Source organism: Muntiacus reevesi, chromosome 11 (genome assembly GCF_963930625.1).
Source record: "Muntiacus reevesi chromosome 11, mMunRee1.1, whole genome shotgun sequence".
Classification (NCBI taxonomy): Eukaryota; Metazoa; Chordata; class Mammalia; order Artiodactyla; family Cervidae; genus Muntiacus; species Muntiacus reevesi.
The window spans coordinates 67835665-67855648 of record NC_089259.1 but is presented as its reverse complement, the minus strand read 5'-3'; the positions used below and the strand labels follow the sequence as shown (position 1 = coordinate 67855648).

The 19984-nt window shown below is 38.5% G+C and overlaps 1 protein-coding gene across 2 annotated transcripts in view; it reads right to left on the bottom strand.

Moving 5' to 3' along the window:
• LOC136144260 (ATP-binding cassette sub-family C member 4-like) overlaps positions 1-19984 on the bottom strand; it is a 158390-nt gene that overhangs the window by 26439 nt on the left and 111967 nt on the right. For both annotated transcript variants that reach the window (XM_065902007.1, XM_065902009.1), the window contains 2 exons: positions 15371-15526; positions 1106-1195 (listed from right to left, as the gene is read on the bottom strand). In XM_065902007.1, the coding sequence (XP_065758079.1) occupies positions 1106-1195; positions 15371-15526 (246 nt within the window). The remainder of the gene's footprint in view (positions 1-1105; positions 1196-15370; positions 15527-19984) is intronic.

Below are 19984 nucleotides of genomic sequence, written 5' to 3'. Positions count from 1 at the left end.
AGTCGTGTCTGACTCTGTGCGACCCCATAGACGGCAGCCCACCAGGCTCCCCTTAACCTGGGATTCTCCAGGCAAGAACACTGGAGTGGGTTGCCATTTCCTTCTCCAATGCATGAAAGTGAAAAGTGAAACTTAAGTCGCTCAGTCATGTCCGACTCTTAGCGATCCCACAGACTGCAGCCTACCAGGCTCCTCCGTCCATGGGATTTTCCAGGCAAAAGTACTGGAGTGGGTTGCCATTGCCTTCTCCGTATTAGAATGCACATGCTTGTTTTTTAAAAGCACAAGACTGAGCTAGGTTCTATGAGAAATTAGAAGTCTGTCTACAGTTTAGACGTCTAGAGTTTTTGCCATCTGATTTGTAAAACAATGGAAAATACACAAAGTACTTTGTATTAAAATACACAAGACAATGGAAGCTTAATAGTCAAAATTTTTCATTCAATGGTAAGGAAATTCAAAGAAGTGGGGAAAGGGGGAACATGATACAAATAACAGAAAATTCTCTAGAAATGAACATGTTCACATAAAAAGTGAGCAAATGCTCTAGGGTTCTGTTAGCTGCATTTATGCTACAGCATTAAAATGGCATAATCACCAATAAATAACCATTATCACATTCCAGTTATATAGTCTACCTTTATAAACACTTTCCTGAGAAATGCATAGCATTTTATTGGTATAATCTGTCACATCTTTAAGTTAATAATGAAAAGCTACTATTGTCTCCACATCGTGGATGTTCCCTAAGACCAGGGGAATAAAATGAACATTGGAGGGTAATTAGGGTAATTAATTCACCAGGTCACTAGTAGAATTTGATCCCACAGCTTTAACATCTAATTTAGTGTTCTGCTAAGGACAAGATAATGTATCTAGTTGCTCACAGTATTAGGGAAAAAGAAAAAATAGAAACGTGAGGCATTATATTGTTGGTTTTCATCACCATCATCAATACACACATTTTAGGTGCACTCATGTCATCAGTATTTTCCTAGGAGGTAAACAAAGTCAGTTCAACTGATAAGCTCCCTTTAATTACCCACAATGTTAAAAATGTACACACATATATACTCATGCTTACATGTTACATTTAATAAATTACCTCTTCTAAAACATTCCACAGTTCCATATCCATATGATCGTTAAAGGGATCCAGATTTTTCCTCATTGTTCCAGTAAATAAAACAGGTTCCTAAAATGCAACAAAAGAGTGAATATTTTTACCTTAACCTCTTTTCATTTTATTCCAGTGCTTACAGAAGAGAAACAAAATATAAAATATCAAAATTCACTGTGATTATTAATAATAAAGTTTCAAATGTATGTTTACAAAATAGTATCTCTAAAATAATTTTCCATTGTACAAAGTGTGCTACAAAATATCCTCTGGACTATTGAACACTAACAGAAGGTAGTGTTGAAGAAGTCTTTTCATATTAAGAAAGAAACTGATGAAGAGTAAGGAAGATTTGTTTGTTTGTTTGATTTTAAATACCTTCCTAGTAATAAGTATCTGCTTAAACACATACACACACAATGAGTATATAATTATTTGAGAAACTTTACATCAAGATCTACATAAATTAACTGTCAGTCCTGGTGTGATGCTGGGAAACATCAATAGCATGATTAGTTGAGGTTTGTGCCTCAAAGCAAAATTGTTAATTATTTTCACATTGCACTGAAGAATAAACTAGGATTCCTTTCTCCATTTGGTAAAATAGCCTTCTGGGATGGGGACTCTCTCCATAGGTATGAATGAACATCCCCACACATGCAAAGAGAAGTTAGCTCCTGGGGCCTTTGGTTCCTCTTTCTACGGAGAGATCTCCCCTGGTCCTTCACCAACTGGTCCCATGTTCTCTCACCTATGCATCAGGACAGAATGCCTTACAGAACCTGGTTACTAACTGAAAAGCCAGGAGGACCTGAAACCCACTGTGACCTGTGTCATAATAACATTATTTTAATTTAATAGCTCTTCCTATTCATCTACTTCAGGAGAAGCCACAGGTAAATTATTCTGGAAATATATGTCTCCTCTTGTGCCTCAGATGTTAAAGAGTCTGCCTGCAATGTGGGAGATCCGGGGTCAATTCATGGGTTGGGTAGATCCCCTGGAGAAGGAAATGGCAGCCCACTCAGTGTTCTTGCCTGGAAAGTCCCAAGGATGGAGGAGTCTGGCAGGCTACAGTTCATGGGGTCACAAAGAGTCAGACAAGACTGAGTGACTGCATTTTCTTTCTTTTCTTTCTTTCTGTGTTTAAGAAAGAATCTTGTACATAAGCTCATGTAGGCCATTTAAGTTTCTTCTGGAAAGCTCTAGTAACCCAGGACACAGAATATGAGCAGCAGAGAAGAGTCCAATTGGCTCCTTTCAATGAAGGGGGCAGACCAGGGATGCATATGTGTGGGAATAAGAGCACGTGGGAACTGGTCAAAATCACCATGTTCAAATCCTGCCTGGCCTTGGAGCTATTCTGTTCCTCCTCATTTCACAAAAGCCTGAGAAGGAAAATGAATATAGATATTTCTTCACTCCAGCCATGAAGAAGAATGACAGCCTCCCACATCGTCTTTCCCTATTGTCTTAGTTTTAAGTCTTATGAGAGAAATGGATGCAGAAAACACATGGTATGCCATAAAAAAGAGATGTACCCCCTAAGTAGAATCCAAATTAAAAAGACATTATAAAGGGAGCTTCATTTGCACATTGTTGAGCAAGCAGCCAATATGCCTCTAAAGCACTGAAAATCACAGGTCACAGGATGTTTCAAAATGATTATTGAATTGAACTGAAAAAATCACAAGAACCACATTTAAGGCCTCCTTTAAAACTCTGGAATTTAGGACCAAAGACTAAACAACCATCTAAGCAATGGTAAGAGTTCCTTGTCAGGGAATAATCATCACTCTACTCATTTAGAAAAACTTTTTATTCTTTGTAAGATTCCAACCTGCAGGCAATTTCTCTTCCTTTAGCTGTTTCCATTAGATTTACACAAATGATGTCTCTAGGAGAGAGGAGACTAGTCTGCGATATTCCTCCACCTTCCCTCCAAGTCTCTAAACTATGGTAGGATTTTACTCTGGGGCCCAAAATAAGAGTCTCTTCAAGCATTCATATTTGAGGAGATAAAGGGCTTGAAAAAGGCTAGCTTAAGTAACCAACTTTGAGCCCAATTGGGAAAAGTGAGATGGGGTCTCTTTGCTTACAATGATGACAGGAATGCTTCTTTGCCTATCCTGGCTTACATGACCTGAACATTTTTTCTCTCAGGTTCCTCTCATTAAGCAAATTCACATCCTGTTAAGACATCTAAGGTAGGAAGCATCCACCTGGTTTTCAAAGTATAGTCTATAAAAGTGTTATCTAAGATAGTCTATGAAAAAAAATCGGCTTATTTTTTAAAGAACTTTCTTCCTTCCTTAAACAATGAAAAGACTCACAGTATTAGCACGTTTGTGAAGGGCAGTTTTGGGGATTCAGGAGAACAGGCACAGTGTCTGCATTTAAAGTTCAATCACCGATTTCATAATTAGAGCCTCTCCTTATTGTTAACTCCCTCACCTTCTCTTGAGAATACTCCTTATAGAGGATGAAGTTCTTCAAAGATAAGGGAATAAAGCAGGATTCTTTGCCGAAGGACGAGTCCCTCACTTCTGAGACCCTGACCAGCACCTGCAGCTGCTTCAGACTGAGCTTTCATCAGAGCCCTCAGACACTATGTAGGCCTTAAGGAGGTTCTGTTAATTATCACCAAACAACTGCTGAATGTCATACAAAAAAACAGAAATTAAGTATTTCCCATTGTAATAAGGGTCCCCGCTCAAGTCTATACCATCAATCTAAAAGGATATATTGAGAGTTATGTATGTTTATTTAGCAGTATTAAATGGAAGAATATAGTTTAGTAAATAAGACTATTTATCTTTGCTAAGACATTTCGAAATCAGTAAAATTTTAATCAAAACTTGCTGAATAAAAAGAATGACTAATTAAAACATTAACTGATTAAAGTTATATTTTTCTTTAAAGCTGGCAGGCAATTTGTGATCAGTCTGTCTTAATATGTCAGAGTGTTTTATGCATGGTGTTCATTTCAGTTTCTACTCACTCTACTTCCAACATTTGCCAAATAAGAAACCATTATCTTCAAAAAGTAATAAATGTGCTCACAGTAGACATACACCACAAGGCAAATAAAGGTCAAATGAGTGATCATTTCTGATAGATATTATTAATTTATTCACATCTAAGCAATAAAGTTAATAAATTAATATTATAAATAAGTGCAGGCAGAACACTTCATTGTAGAGATTTATGGTAGGACACACAACCTTCATGTAAATATACACTAAATTTATTGTCTCATGTGTATTTTTTCTGAAAGTACACAATTAAGCCCCATATAATAAGAGTAAGTGGCTCAATGGGTAAAGAATCCACAATGTAGGAGACGTGGGTTGGATTCTTGGGTCAGGAAGATCCCCTGAAAAAGGGAACAGCTATCCACTCCAGTACTCTTGCTTGGAGAATCCCATAGACAGAGGAGCCTGATGGGGTACAGTCCACGGGGTCACAAAGAGTCAGACACAACTGAGCGCACACTTGCACAGCTGGCACCACAGAGTCAGGAAAACAGACACTTATTCAGTGTAATACTTTAAATGAAGCATTAGATTCAAAACTGTTTTTCATCATGGTTTAAAGTTTACGCTATTTAAATTTATCATTTGTGCTATATTCTGGAGTAATTTTTCCCTTTCTTACTAAAATACCACAAGTTCATACTGGGTGTCTGTGGAGAAATTAACTGACAAAACAGCGTCATTCAGGCTCTCCTGCCCCACCCTCTCCCCGCCTCTTACCTTGTGTTCTGTAAACAACCTCCCTGCTGACCTTGGTAGCACTGGGCCTGAGCACCTACTTGGTCATGGGCTACTTTTGTCTATCTTAATATAACAGTAGTCTTTGAAGACCTGACTGCTGCTGCCCAGAGAGAAAAAACCTTTCTGTAGTCCCCACAGCTCCTCCAGTCTTCTTCCAGCTTCCCCAGTGGCACCTCATCTACCCTGGGTCCAATGAACCAAGTGAGTGGCAAGACAGTGTGTGACCCATAAATGGCCACTCTGAATCAGAACATTTAATGTAGTAAATTGATAATCCTTTGGCATAACTGCAGGACTGGAAACAGCAATCATACTAAACCTTTCGTAGAGGGTGCTAGAAGACAAGCCTCTCATTATCTTACAAAGACTAACCACTAGACTTCAGATGCTTAAACAACCTGGGATGAAGGCAAAAAACACACAAGTGGTTACAAACAAAGCAGATAAAGCACAGCACTGTGCCCTGATCATCTCAGTCCCAAACCAGGAAACTGCCTTCCACTACAGTATATTCTCAAGTGTATCTGCCACTGCTGCTTCCTTCATAAAATGTAGAAAGGCTACGTTTTCATTTCTAATCTGAGTAGAAAGACTACATTCTCATTTCTAATCTGAGCACCTTATTTAAAGGCAGCTAGTGTCTCATTTTCAAGAACGTGAGAATCACATGAAGTTGCTTTAATCTTGTTTTCTTTTTCTTCTTCTTTTTTAATCCTAAACCCTCTGAATGAACTGATCATCACCCATAAACTGAGTGAAGGTTGCTCAGTCGTGTCTGACTCTTTGCAACCCCATGGACTATGCAGTCCATGGAATTCTCTAGGCCAGAATACTGGAGTGGGTACCCTTTCCCTTCTCCAGGGATCTTCCCAACCCAAGGATCAAACCCAGGTCTCCCACAATGCAGGTGGATTCTTTACCAGCTGAGCCATAAGGGAAGCCCAAGAATACTAGATTGAGTAGCCTATCCCTTCTCCAGTTGGATCTTCCCAACCCAGGAATTGAACCAGGGTCTCCTCCATTGCAGGTGCATTCTTTACCAACTGAGCCATGAGGGAAGCAGTTATGATCATCACCCATATTCAGATTAAAATATTCTTTTCCAAGAAAGGAAAAAGAATTTAAGTACATAAAATCCTTCGGGGGCTCCAGGAAGCAGTTCCATGGGATTTAATGGAGACTTCAGTGTCAGGAACAAAGGGCCAACTGCATTAGGCTAGATTCTAGCTGTATATCTTAACAACAGTAAAGAAATGTATAGTAATACATCTATTTTCTTTTTCTTTTTCTCAACAAGAAAAAATGGAAAGAAAGCCAGTTAATCATAGAGAAGTCAGAGAGACGGCTCTAAGCTCTAGTTCACCTTCAACCTACTGCAGAAAACTCACAGAACAGAAATAAGAAACAGCAGAGAGGGCTGTTTAAAAACTACCACGTTTTTGCTTTGATTAAAAAAAAAAGCTATTAAATATAAACATGAATCTGATTAATCATGATAAAGATGATGGCTGCTGATCTGTGCCAGCACTTGCAGTGTAAACATAAATACTGAATGTGCATGGAATCCCTCTTCAACTGCAAACATTCCCTTTGTGCCAACAGCATAAGGGGCTCACAGTCCAGAGAATCATCTGAAGGGGTTCTGAAATTCGTTTTCCAGGTCCTTTCAGATATGCAGCTACTCCTGAATATAATCTCCCCTTGATATTCTTTCTGCAGAGCATACTTAAAACTAAATACTTCAGGTTGTGAGCACAAAGGATACATACACTTCAGCTACCTGTTCTGTTTAAAGAAATTATTTAGGAAGCAGTTTCATTTTTGCTTTTTCCTGAAACTGTGAACACAAAGTGCGGAGTACTTTCTTGAGAATACAGTATTTGTCTCTGAAAGTTCCCTACCGGACTCCAGGACCGATGGTCTATGTCACCACTCCCCTGCCTCTGGTTCCTAGGCAGGTCCTTGATGCTGTCATACCTACCCCACTTCTGATCTGCTCATGGTGGGGTCAACAGTGATGGGGGTAAGCCTGGGAGGCAGAGAGAGAGAGAGATGACCCTGGAAGCTCACCACTGCTCCTAGGATCACAGGGGAGCAGGGAACCAAGGAGGATAATGCAGGCCTGGATCACCTAAGTCGGGCAACTCACAGAAACAGCTCCCCCTCTACAGAGTCTGCTCTCAGTTTCCCAGGTTCCTCAAATCAGGATGTTGAGACACCGGCATCATTGCTTCCTATTCATTTCAGGAGAAAAGGGATGTAAGCTCTTTGTACTTACACAAGTAGCTTAATTAACCAAACCAACAGATTTTCTCCACCTCCACAGCCAGCTAGACATTGTAAAGAGAAAGGGCTTTTGGCTGGGGAGGAGCGAGATTTTGAGTCTCTTTCCCTGACACTTATTAGCCCATGATGTATAAGTGAATAAATCTGTTTCTAAACAGATACTGTCCAAATAACAGACATAACATTAGGAGTAGTATCTTCCAGTTTTGCTCTATACTTATTCATGTTTGTTATGGTTTGGGGAATCCTTTTGAGTGGGTTGGTAGAAAAAAATGGAAAATATCTGATGAGAACATCATTCAATTCAACAAACATTTTTAAAACAGGACAGTTTATTAGCTATTTGGTTCAGATTATGTTACAAATCTCCCTGAGCCCTAATTCCATTACTGGAAAATAGGCTCTGCTGTGACAACCTGAAACAACAATGAAGCTCCTAAAGTGATGCAAACATGGACCAGAAGCCCAGTCCAAAGGAATGACAATGAGGAGCCATGTCTGGAAACTGCAGGTCCAGTCAGTGAATCATGATATCAATTGTGGGCTTGTGACCATCATTTTGTCTTTTGTATGAACTAAAATAGAACATATATAATAGAAAATATTGGAGCACAGTACAAGAATAACATTGCTTCATAAAATTTTTGTTTCTCATGTGTGTCTCTGTATGTGTGTGTATGTGTGTGTGTGAGAGAGAGACGTTTGCACAAGCATGAAATCACAATATGAAAATGTTTTACTGTGGATCACAGTCAACAGCATGTTGAAGTCACTAACAGAACAGTTAGCTGCTCAGGCTCTGGAATTGGGAATCTCCTCAAATTTGAATGCTGCTTGTATATTTTGTAAATTGACTCCTTGTTGGTCACATCATTTGTTAAGTATTTTCTGCTGTTCCATAGGTTGTTTTTTGTTTTGTTTATGGCTTCCTTTGCTGTGCAAAAGTTTTTACATTTAATTAGGTTTCATTTGTATATTTTTGCTTTTGTTTCCTTTACTGTAGGAGATGGAACCAAGAAAATACTGCTGTGATTTATGTTAAATAGTATTTGGCCTATGCTTTCCTTTAGAAGTTTTGTAGTACCTGGTCTTACATTTAAGTCTTTAATTCATTTTGTTTATTTTTGTATATGGTGTTAGAGAATATTCTAATTTCATTCTTCTGCATGTTGTGTCCAGATTTTCCAGCATCACTTATTAGAGAGACTCTCTTTTCTACCTTGTATTATATAATCTTACCTTCTTTGTGTTAGATGAATTGACCATAAGTGTGTGGGTTTATTTCTCAACTTTCTATCCTACTTCACTCATCTCTATGTCTGATTTCTGTGCCATTACCATTCTGTTTCCATTAAAGTAGCTTTTGAAGTATCGTCTGAAGTCACAGCATGTGATTCCTCCAGGTCTGTTCTTCTTTCTAAAGACTGTTTCTAGTATTCAGAGTTTTCTGTATTTCCATACAAATTTTAATCTTTTTTGTTCTTGTTTTATGAAAAATGTTATTGTTAATTTGATAGGAATTGAACTCAATTTGTAAGGTGCCTTGGCTAGTATGGTCATTTTAACAATATTGATTCTTCCGATTTAAGAACATGGTATATCTCTCCAACTGTTCACATTGTCTTAAATTTACTTAGTCAGTGTCTTACAGTTTTCTTTTGCCTCCTTAAGTAGGTTTATTCTGAGGTTCTTTTTCTTCATTTTCTCATATAAATTGGTATTTCCCTTAATTTATCTTTCTGCTTTCTTGTTGATAATGCATAGAAGTGCAATAGATTTCAGTATATATAACCACTAATACATCTCAATATCAAAAAAACAAACAACTCAATCAAAAAATAGGCAGAAGACCTAAGAAGAAATTTCTCCAAACAGGAAATACAGATGGCCAAGAGGGACATGAAAATATGCTCAATATCACTAATTATTAGATAAATGCAAATTCAAACTACAATGAAGTATTGCCTCACATCAGACAGAATGGCCATCATTAAAAAGCCTACAAAAAATAAATAATGAAGAAGGTATGGAGAAAAGGGGACCCTTATACACTGTTGGTAAATTGGGAATGTAAATTGGTACATTATGGAAAACAGTAAGGAAATTTCTTTAAAAAAAAAATAAGAGTTATTATATGACCCAGCAAACCCATTCCTGACCATGTATCCAGAAAAGACAAAAACTCTAATTCAAAAGATACATGCACCCCGATGTTCACAGCAGCACTAGCTACAAGACATAGAATCAACCTAAATGTCCATTGACAAATAAACTGATAACTCAGTTGCTTCCCTGTCTTGTAAGTAGTGCTTATAAGACATTAAGCATCTCTTTATCAGTTCAACGGATAAAAGCACCTCTTTATCAGTTCATCTGTCAATGGACATTTAGGTTGCTTCCATGTCTTATAAGTAGTGCTAACAAGTAGTATGCATACATATATATATATACATATACATACATATGTGTATATATGTATATACACACACAAAGACACACATGGAATATTACTCAGTCACAAAGAAGAATGAAATAATGCAATTTGTAGTAACATGGATGGACCTAGAGATTATCATACCAAGTAGATCAGACAGAGAAAGACAAATGTAGTATAATATCTCTTATATGTAGAATCTAAAAAAGATGATAGAAATGAACTTATTTATAAAAGAGAAATAAGCTCACCAACATAGAAAGCAAACTAAAGATTATCAAAGGGCAAAGCAGGGGGGAGGGATAAATCAGGAATTTGTGATTAACAGATACACACTACTGTATATTAAAAAAATGAACAAGGATCTATTGTATAGCACAGGTAACTATACTCAATATTTTGTAATAACCTATAATGGAAAAGAGTATGAAAAAGAATATACATACTCACACACATATGTATACACACACACACACATATAAAATTGAATCACTTTGTTGAACACTTGAAACACTGTAAACAACCATACTTCAACTTAAAAAAAATAAACAGATATACACAGAATTCAAATCCTGACTTTGCTGCTTGCTGCTTACCTGGGCAGTGGGTTAAGCTCACGGTTGCTGTTGTTTAATCATTAAGTCATATCTGACTCTTTTGCAACCCCATGAACTGTAACTGCCAGGCTCCTCTGTCCATGGGATTTCCCAGGCAAGAATACTGGAGTAGGTTGCCATTTCCTACTCCAGGGAATCTTCCCAACCCAGGGATCAAACCCATGTCTTCTGCATTGGCAGGAAGAGTCTTTACTGCTGAGCCACCAAGGATGCCCTAAACTCACATGTCTTGGTTTTTAAATCTGTCAGATAAGGAAAACAGGAGGATTGTGAGGATTAACTAGGACATGGTAGTGAAAGAAAGTGAAGTCACTCAGTCGCGTCCGACTCTTTGCGACCCCATGGACTGTAGCCCACCAGGCTCCTTCATCCATGGAATTTTCTAGGCAAGAATGCTGGAGTGGGTTGCCATTTCCTTCTCCAGGAGATCTTCCCAACCTGCGGATCGAACCTGGGTCTCCCGCATAGAGGGCAGACACTTAACCATCTGAGACACCAGGGACATGGTAGGGATAAAGGCTAAAACCTGTTAAGGATTCCACAAACCTTTGGAAATATTACTAACACCTGTGTAGCTTGCCAGAGTCTGCAACAAGCACTGGAGCAACAGAAATGAGAGACACAGGCCCCTTCCTCAAGGACAGGGAGATCATGGTCAAGAATGTGGGGAGGGCTGAGAAAAAGGCCAGAGATCTTGGTAGGGGACTGGAAAGTATGAGTGGGTACAGGGTGGTGGTCAGGAAAGAAGTTAGTGGGAGGGGAATATGAAATCAAAACAAAATTAAAAATTGATATTCTCTCTTCTTGGTCCTCATAGAAAAGAGCTTAGACATATTTTTTCTGTTTTACTTTTCCCCAAAACTTCTATTGTGTGTGTCAGGTTGGTGGGGGGTGCTTTTCTGGTTTTTATTTTTTGCTTTACAGTTTAAATTTATATAAATAATTTGGTTTATAACCAATAAAGAAAATCACACACACAAAAACATAAATAGAAATTGAAAAGCAAAATTGTTTTCAGAATGTGTTACTCTTTTTATTTAAGTAGACGTAATCTCTGAAAGTCCAGTGCCCTAATCATTAAGAATAATGATAATTACTACTGACTGAGCTTTCTCAAGAACCAGATATGGGACACAAATATTTTCTCACCCAACTACATCTTCACAACACATCTGTGCAGCAGTAAATCCTAGATCTAGCTTAAGGACAAGGAGTCTGAAATTTGGAAACTGAGTGACTTCATCAAGTCCTCACAGTCATAAGAGGCAGAGCAGGAATTAAAATGTGGGTCATGTTGACATTTGGTCTAAACCTTTAAACATTCTATCCCTGGCTTCCTTCTGTATCATTTCCTGAGAACTTTACACATTGTGGGGTCTCTCCAGAAACTCTATCAACCAACATTGTGCCTTGGAGACAAAGGCATATAAATTAGAATAATAAGTTTTGTAGTTATAATGGTTGGTGATCATTATCTACCTGAATACAAAGTTTAGCACTGCTTTGTAATCATGTTCTCCTCCTCCTCCGGAGTGTGTACACAGAGCAGGGTGGAGACTGATGGAATAGAACCAAAACCTGGTGATGTCGAGGGATGTTTAGTCTTCGCTCAGATGTGATTCCAAATATTACCAGCAGGGCCAAGAATCATCCCATTTTTCTTTATTGATAAAGTTCTCTTATATACACAAGCATACAATCTTTTTTTTATTGAGAGGTATTAAAAATAACACAGGGCACATTTACAGATTCTTTCATCTGAGTATATAAAAGGACTAAGACACATCCACTATTTCTGCTAACTAGTCTCATTTGATTCATTTCAGAGATTGGTACAATCAAAACTTGGGAATCTAAACTCCTTGCATTCTACTGCAACCACTAAGTCACGAATCTGGCAGCCAGAGGAAATCTTTAAATATAAGGGTTACAGGTGCTGAAAATTTCTTCCCATTTTTCCTAAAAGGGATATCTTTTAAAAACTATTTTTAAACTGTGGCAAAATAGCATGGCTCAGTGGTAAAGAATCTGCCTGCCAATGCCTGCAATGCAGGAGATGTGGGTTTGATCCCTGGGTTGAGAAGCTCTGGAGAAGGAAATGGCAACACACTCCAGTATTCTTGACTGGAAAATCCACATGGACAGAGGAGCCTGGTAGGCTATAGTCCATGTGGTGCAAAAAGTCAGACATGACTTAGTGAGTCAACAACAACACGTAATATTTACCACCTTAGTGACTTTATGTGTACATTTAAGTGGTATTAAATACATTCCCATTATCATACAGCCATCACCACCATCCAGCCACAGACTCCTTCCATTTTGCACAAGTGAAACTCTATAGCCATTAAACAACTCCCCTCCCTGCAACTCCAGGCACCCACCATTCTTCCTGTCTCTATGAACTGACTGATCCAGGTATTTCATATTAATAGAATTATACAGCAATTATCACCTGTGACTGGCTTATTTCACTTAACATAGTTACTCAAGGTTCATCTTTGTTGTAGCATGTGTCAGAATTGGCTTCCTTTCTAAGGCTGAATTATATTCCATTGTGTGTATATAAATATATATATATATACACACACACACACATATATATATATATATACACATTGTTTTGTTTTTCCAGTTATCTGTCAATGGAACCTTAGGTGACTCCATGTTTTTGCTATTGTGAATAATGTTGCTATGAACACAGATATATAGAGATCTCCACATGACCCTGCTTTCAATATTTGGGGTATATACCCTAAAATAGAATTGCAGGATAATATGATAATTCTGGTTCCAAATTGGGAAAGGAGTATGTCAAGGCTGTATATTGTCACCCTGCTTATTTAACTTATATGCAGAGTACACAGGACTGGAAAAGTTCAGTTTTCATTCCAATCCCAAAGAAAGGCAATGCCAAAGAAAGTTAAAACTACTGCACAATTGCACTCATCTCACACACTAGCAAAGAAATGCTCAAAATTCTCCAAGCCAAGCTTCAACAGTACATGAATCATGAATTTCCAGATGTTCAAGCTGGATTTAGAAAAGGCAGAGGAACCAGATATCAAAGTGCCAACATCCGCTGGATCATCGGAAAAGCAAAAGAGTTGCAGAAAAACATCTACTTATGCTTTATTGACTACGCCAAAGCCTTTGACTGTGTGGATCACAACAAACTGGAAAATTCTTACAAAGACAGGAATACCAGATCACCTGATCTGCCTCCTGAGAAATCTGTATGCAGGTCAAGAAGCAACAGTTAGAACCACACATGGAACAACAGACTGGTTCCAAATCGGGAAAGAAGTTCGTCAAGGTTGTTTATTGTCACTCTGCTTATTTAACTTATATGCAGAGTACATCATGCGAAATGCTGGCCAGGATGAAGCACAAGCTTGAATCAAGATTGCCTAGAGAAATATCAATAACCTCAGATATGCAGATAGCGCCACCCTTATGGCAGAAAACAAAGAAGAACTAAAGATCCTCTTGATGAAAGTAAAAGAGGAGATGAAAAAGTTGGCTTAAAACTCAACATTCAGAAAACTAAGATCATGCCCTCCAGTCCCATCACTTCATGGCAAATAGATAGGAGAAACAATGGAAACAGTGAGAGACTTTATTTTCTTGGGCTCCAAAATCACTGCAGATGGTGACTGCAGCCATGAAATTAAAAGACACTTGCTCCTTGGAAGAAAAGTTATGACAAGCCTAGAGAGCATATTAAAAAGCAGAAACATTACTTTGCCAACAAAGGTCCATCTAATCAAAGCTGTGGCTTTTCCAGTAGTCATATATGGATGTGAGAGTTGGACTATAAAGAAAGCTGAGCACCAAAGAATGGATGCTTTTGAACTCTGGTGTTGGAGAAGACTCTTGAGAGTTCCTTGGACTGCAAGGAGATCCAATCAGCCCATCCTAAAGGAAATCATCATGAATATTCATTGGAAGGACTGATGTTGAAGCTGAAACTCCAATACTTTGGCCACCTGATGTGAAGAACTGACTCATTTGAAAAGATCCTGATGCTGGGAAAGATTGAAGGCAGAGGAGAAGGGGATGACAGAGGTTAAGAGGTTAAGATGGTTGTATGGCATCACTGACTCAATGGACATAAGTTTGAGCAAGCTCTGGGTATTGGTGATGGACAGGGAAGCCTGGTGTGCTGCAGTCCATGGGGTCGCAAAGAGTTAGACATGACTGAACTATTGTACTGAACTGAACTGATGATAATACTATTTTTAACTTTTAGGAGTTTCTATTGTGCATATTTATATAATTCAGCCTCTAAAACACTCCCTAAAAATCATATTTCTTTAGCAAGAAGAACAAAAACAATGAACTAAAAAAACCCATACAAAATAAACAAAAACAAAGAATTAGAACAAAGGAAAACAGAATCAGAGCCCAGGAAGAGATGATCAATTCAAAGCTTCATCATCACAACCACCATGTATGGGGTCTACATGAAGCACCACACATGCACTGGCCCATTTAGCCCTCACATCAGCTCAGTGAGTTGGACTGTTAGCTGCCTTGTAAGCGAGAAAAAACTAAGGTACAGAAAGATGGAATTCCAAGTCCCCTGTTCTAACTCATTATTCTGTACTGCCTCCTTGGTTAAAATAATTTACTAATAGCTGAATTCTAAAAGACTCCCCAAAGCATCTATACACCCTATAATTCTCAAAGCCCCACAGTTTCACAGAAAGTCCTCCAGGGAGATAATCACCCTTGAAAAAGTGGCTTTATTTCCTACAACAAAATTCCATCATTAAAACACAAAATTCAGGTTTCCCTATAGGAACCTCTCAGTGCTGCACAAACCAGTTATCATTTTGTCTTAGAATTATGTGGTTATCAATAGACAAAATCATGACACCTAAAAAAGTCTAAGTCCAGAAATCTGTCTGGGTCAGCTATTAAATAACATGCACACAAAAGAAACAAATGAATGAATAAACAAAGTCTGGTATCTGATAAAATGCCTGCTGAAAATACTTGCTGCTAAAAATATTCTCTATTGGGAGAAAAAGGATCAACCTTTCATGCAACTTGAAAAAAAACAATCAAATTAAAAGCAATTAAATCAGGTGCCTCATAAAAAGAACACTCAAGAATACTCTGATGTGCATACCTGAGGTGCAACTGTCATTTTCTTCCTTAAATCGTGAAGTCCAATTTCATTTGTCCAGATGTCATCAACCAGAATTCTACCTTCAGGCTCTGACAATCTAAGAAGGGCAGCGATGACAGAACTTTTTCCAGCTCCTGTTCTTCCCACGATGCCAACCTGTGAAGAGGTCCAGGAAGGATTAAGGATTAACAGTATGCAACCAACCTAGCAGAAAATCTGATTGCTGAAGACGATTTTAGAAAGTTCTATATAAAGAGTAGTCTCTAAGTTTCTCAAACATGGATGGCACTATTGATATTTTGTTGAGGGGATGGGGGACTACCCCGTATATTTCTGGAGGGTTAACAGTAGCCATGGACTCTACCCACTGGATACCAGAAGCACCCCACAAACTATGGCAACCAAAAATTTCAGGCACTGACAAGTGTCTGCTGGTTGGGACCCCATGGTCACAAGACAAGTTAAAACTAACAGAATCAATACACTAGCAGTGAAAAGCCAGCAGTCTTTTAAGTGGTCCATAAGAAGTCAGCTTATAAATTAGCTTTATCCCTACCTGTCTGGGTATTTTGACTTTTAGAATTATGTGGGTAATTTTACAGAGATGTCAAGTCTAGTCAGAAGTGTGATACATAACCAAATACTCACTTTTTCAGGGATCTGTTATTTAAGAGGAATTATTCTTTGGTAGAGAAACTAAATCACTTATGTTAAATATTTTGATTATATTCTAACTTGAAAGTAAACATTTTAAAATTATAAAATGCAGTTCTCAGTGTCTTAAAAGACAGTGACCAATAGACAGAATACACATAATGAGTCAACGACAACACAAACAATGTTTGCTATTTATATGGGGCTTTTCATTTGAGCAGCTCAAAAGGCATTTTATAACAAATTAATACTTACAACTGAATCTTGGAAAGATACATGTCAAGTGTCAGTCTAGTTATTAAAACCAGAACAGAGATAGGGAGTTTGGGTTTGACATGTACACACTGCTATATTTAAAATGGAAAACCAACAAGGGCCTACTGTATAGCACAGGCAGCTCTGCTCAATGCTATGTAATAATCTAAATGGAAAAGAATTTGAAAAAGAATACACACATGTATATGTATAACTGAATCACTCTGCTATACACGTTAAGCTAACACACCACTGTTAATCAACTATAATATAAAATTCAAAGATGCTTTTAAAAAGCATCTAGAGAAAAACTAAGTGTACTAACAGTAAGATTAAAGAGTCTGTATAATATAGGTAAAATGTTGTTGGGGAATAAAACTATACTGTAAAGACTCGCTTTTAACTGTGTGCATTCAATATGTATGCAGAGACTTTTTTTCTGACCAATGAGCTTGCTCAACTGCAAATTCCCTGGTGGGAGCTTCCCAAGAGATGATTTCATCTCTATTTAGGGATTTGGGATTGATGAAGGGTGTAAGACATGCGTTCAATCATTTGTCAATTAACTCAGTAAGTTTTTAGAACTCTTGGATTCAAACAGAGAACTAAATTTTTCTGAGACTGTTATCAGAATGCCCATGCTCAGAACCTTTCATATTTTCTCACTTGAATATCTCCAAAGTATTGAATCTTAAGTCTGTAAAATCAGTCATGGCATTTAAAAAAATAATTTATCATTACAGAGGTTAAATGTGAGAAAAGAGGGCTTACCTAATTTTATTATCCTTGTAGCCATTTTGTACCTTATATTAAACTCTAATTTATATAATATAGATGGACCAGTCTCTGTACATAGGCAGGTCTAGGGTATGTATGGATGTATGTATGTGTGTGTGTGTGTATGTGTGTGTGTGTGTGTATATACATATATATATATATATATATATATATATATATATATATATATATAAAATGCCTGTGCTCTGTGTACAGACAGACCTCAAAGATATTGCAGAGTTGGTTCCAGACCACCTCAATAATATAAATATCACAATATTGACACTATATTATAGTCTACATTATGTCTACAATGTACATACCTTAATTTTCAAATACTTTATTGTTATAAAAACACTAACCATTATCTGAGCCTTTATTGGGTTATAGTAACATTAAATTTCAGATCACTGCAACAAAAGAAAAATGAAAAAGTCTGAAATATTGCAAGAATCACCAAAATGTGACAGAGATACAAACTGAGCAAATGCTGTAGGAAAAATGGTGCTGATCCATTTCATCAAAGCAGGGTTGCCATGAATGCTCAATTTATTTAAAAAAAAAAAAAAAAGTAGCACTATTTGTGAGGCACAATCAAACCTGGTATGTCTGTATTTCTGGCTGTTCCCATATATAAATCAACACAAATCAGGACACGGGTGAGAACTGTGTCTATGAGAATGTATGTTTCCACACTCTCAGTTCTACTGAAACTGATTCACCTGTGCAAACAGGAACAAACTCTGGGCAGATGGCCAAGATTCTCAGGGGCACCACAGGCTGCTCACAGCAACAGGACTGTGAGCTCCAAACCCCAGTGAGGAGAGTAAGAAAAAGGCAACTCAAAGAAAACTGGGCTTTGCCTATTTCTACCATTCAGTAATCAAAACTATAGTCCCAAGTCTTTCCTAGGTCATCAATGTGTTTTACCAATTGCCCATGCAGAGTGTCACCAGCATGAATAAATCTGCATTCCTAACAAAAAGACATTTGGAGACAAAATAAGATTATTTTAGCTGCTTTGTGATGGCCCCTTGGTGTTTTCCCAGACCACAGAGGTGTTGGTTTCTGATGACCACACCAAATTGTTAGACATTTGCATCTAGATCTCTCTTCATATACCAAACCTAACATGATCAACACCCAATGACCCACACAAAACAGCCACCTCCTCTGACTTCCCCACTCTAATCTCATTACTTCTTTCCCAGGCTCACAGGCTCAAAATGTTTACCTTACTTCCAGTTTTCCCCAAGTGCAGTGTGGTGCCAAGACCTGAAGTTTCTTCCCCTGAAATGCTTCATGACTCAATTCCCCATTTTAAGGACCACATTCAGTACCTGAATGCTAGCTGTGCTACTTTGGAAAAACAGAATAAACTCTTTCCTTAATTATGTTGTTGTTGTCATTGTTGTTTAGTCGCTAAGTCGTGTCTGACTCTTTTGTGACCCCATGGACTGTAGCCTGCCAGGCTCCTCCGTCTATGGGATTTCCCAGGCAAGAATATCAGAGTGGGTAGCCATTTCCTTCTCCAGGAGATCTTTCTGACTCACAGACTGAACCCGTGTCCTGCATTACAGGTGAATTCTTTTCCACTGAGCCACCTGGGAAGACCATATAGGATTACTTCAGTCAGTCAGTTCAGTTGCTCAGCCATGTCCGACTCTGTAACCCCATGGACTGCAGCATGCAAGGCTTCCCTGTCCATCATCAACTCCTGGAGTTTGCTCAAACTCATGACAGCCAGCCCACCTGACATCAGGTACCCTCTTTGCTCAGTGAAGTCATCCCTCTTGTTCCACCCATCACATTTTATGCATCTGTGTTCATATTATGCTTCAACTCTCCTGTCATAAGATTGCTATGTTAAACCTGTTCCTTTAACTGCAGCTACACCTCTTCCCATTTTCTCTGTTTTAGCTACACAGAGGGACAAGATAAAAGTATCAGGCCATCTAAGTGGCCTGGCAATTAAGACCATGCCTAAAGTGTCAGGCAACTAAGTCTGCCTGAAATAACAGAGCCTACAAGTCACAAGATGGGACCCAAGTCCACATGTGTTGGCCTCTTTTCCATCTGCTGATGGTTTTCTTATCACCTGAATAGCTTGACACTTTATCATGTCCCTCTGTGTAGCTAAAACAGAGAAAGCGGGGAGAGGTATAGTTGCAGTTAAAGGAACAGGTCTAACATACAGATGTTATGATGGGAGAGTTGAAGCATAACACAAACATGGATGCATATAATGTGGTGGGTGGGACAAGAGTAATGACGTTGCTGGGCAAAAAGGGTACATGAGGTCAGGTGGGTTGGCTGTCTGCAGGAAGAACCTGCACCTACAGTTGGGCTGGGAGAGAAACCTGCAGCTAAGTGGGGCACATGGTGCCTGGGTAACAGGCCAAGTAGACCTCGTGACCTGCTTGAGGAGCAAGACTTATTTTGGATCCCATCAGGTGGTGAAAGAGATGCACACATGCTGCTGCGTGGGGCTGTCTCTGACTTCAGGTCTAGGCAGGGCTGAGCCTGTGGGAAATCCCTCTAGTTCCCGCAGGAGGCTGATGTGGGGAAGGCAGGAGCAGGATGAAAACTGCCTGTGATGAAGACAGACTCCATGGAAAGGATTCAAACAAATGCAGTGGGATCACACAGAATTGGATTATAATGTACGGGTGTGATTTGCAAAATATGAAAGTAAATAAATCTATAGGATTATAAGTGCTGCAGAACGTTTCAGAACCTCATGCTCAAACACAGCAGGCATTTCGGTGATTCATGAGTTTGGTTTCAAACTGTCAAAGGACATTTCTTGGAAATCATGGGTAATGTGTCATCAAACACTGCCTATGGGAGAGAAAGAACTTTCTCGGAAGGTCCTGTTCAAACGCAATGCTGAGAGAGGTCTGGGTGAGCCTGAGATTCTGTAATAAG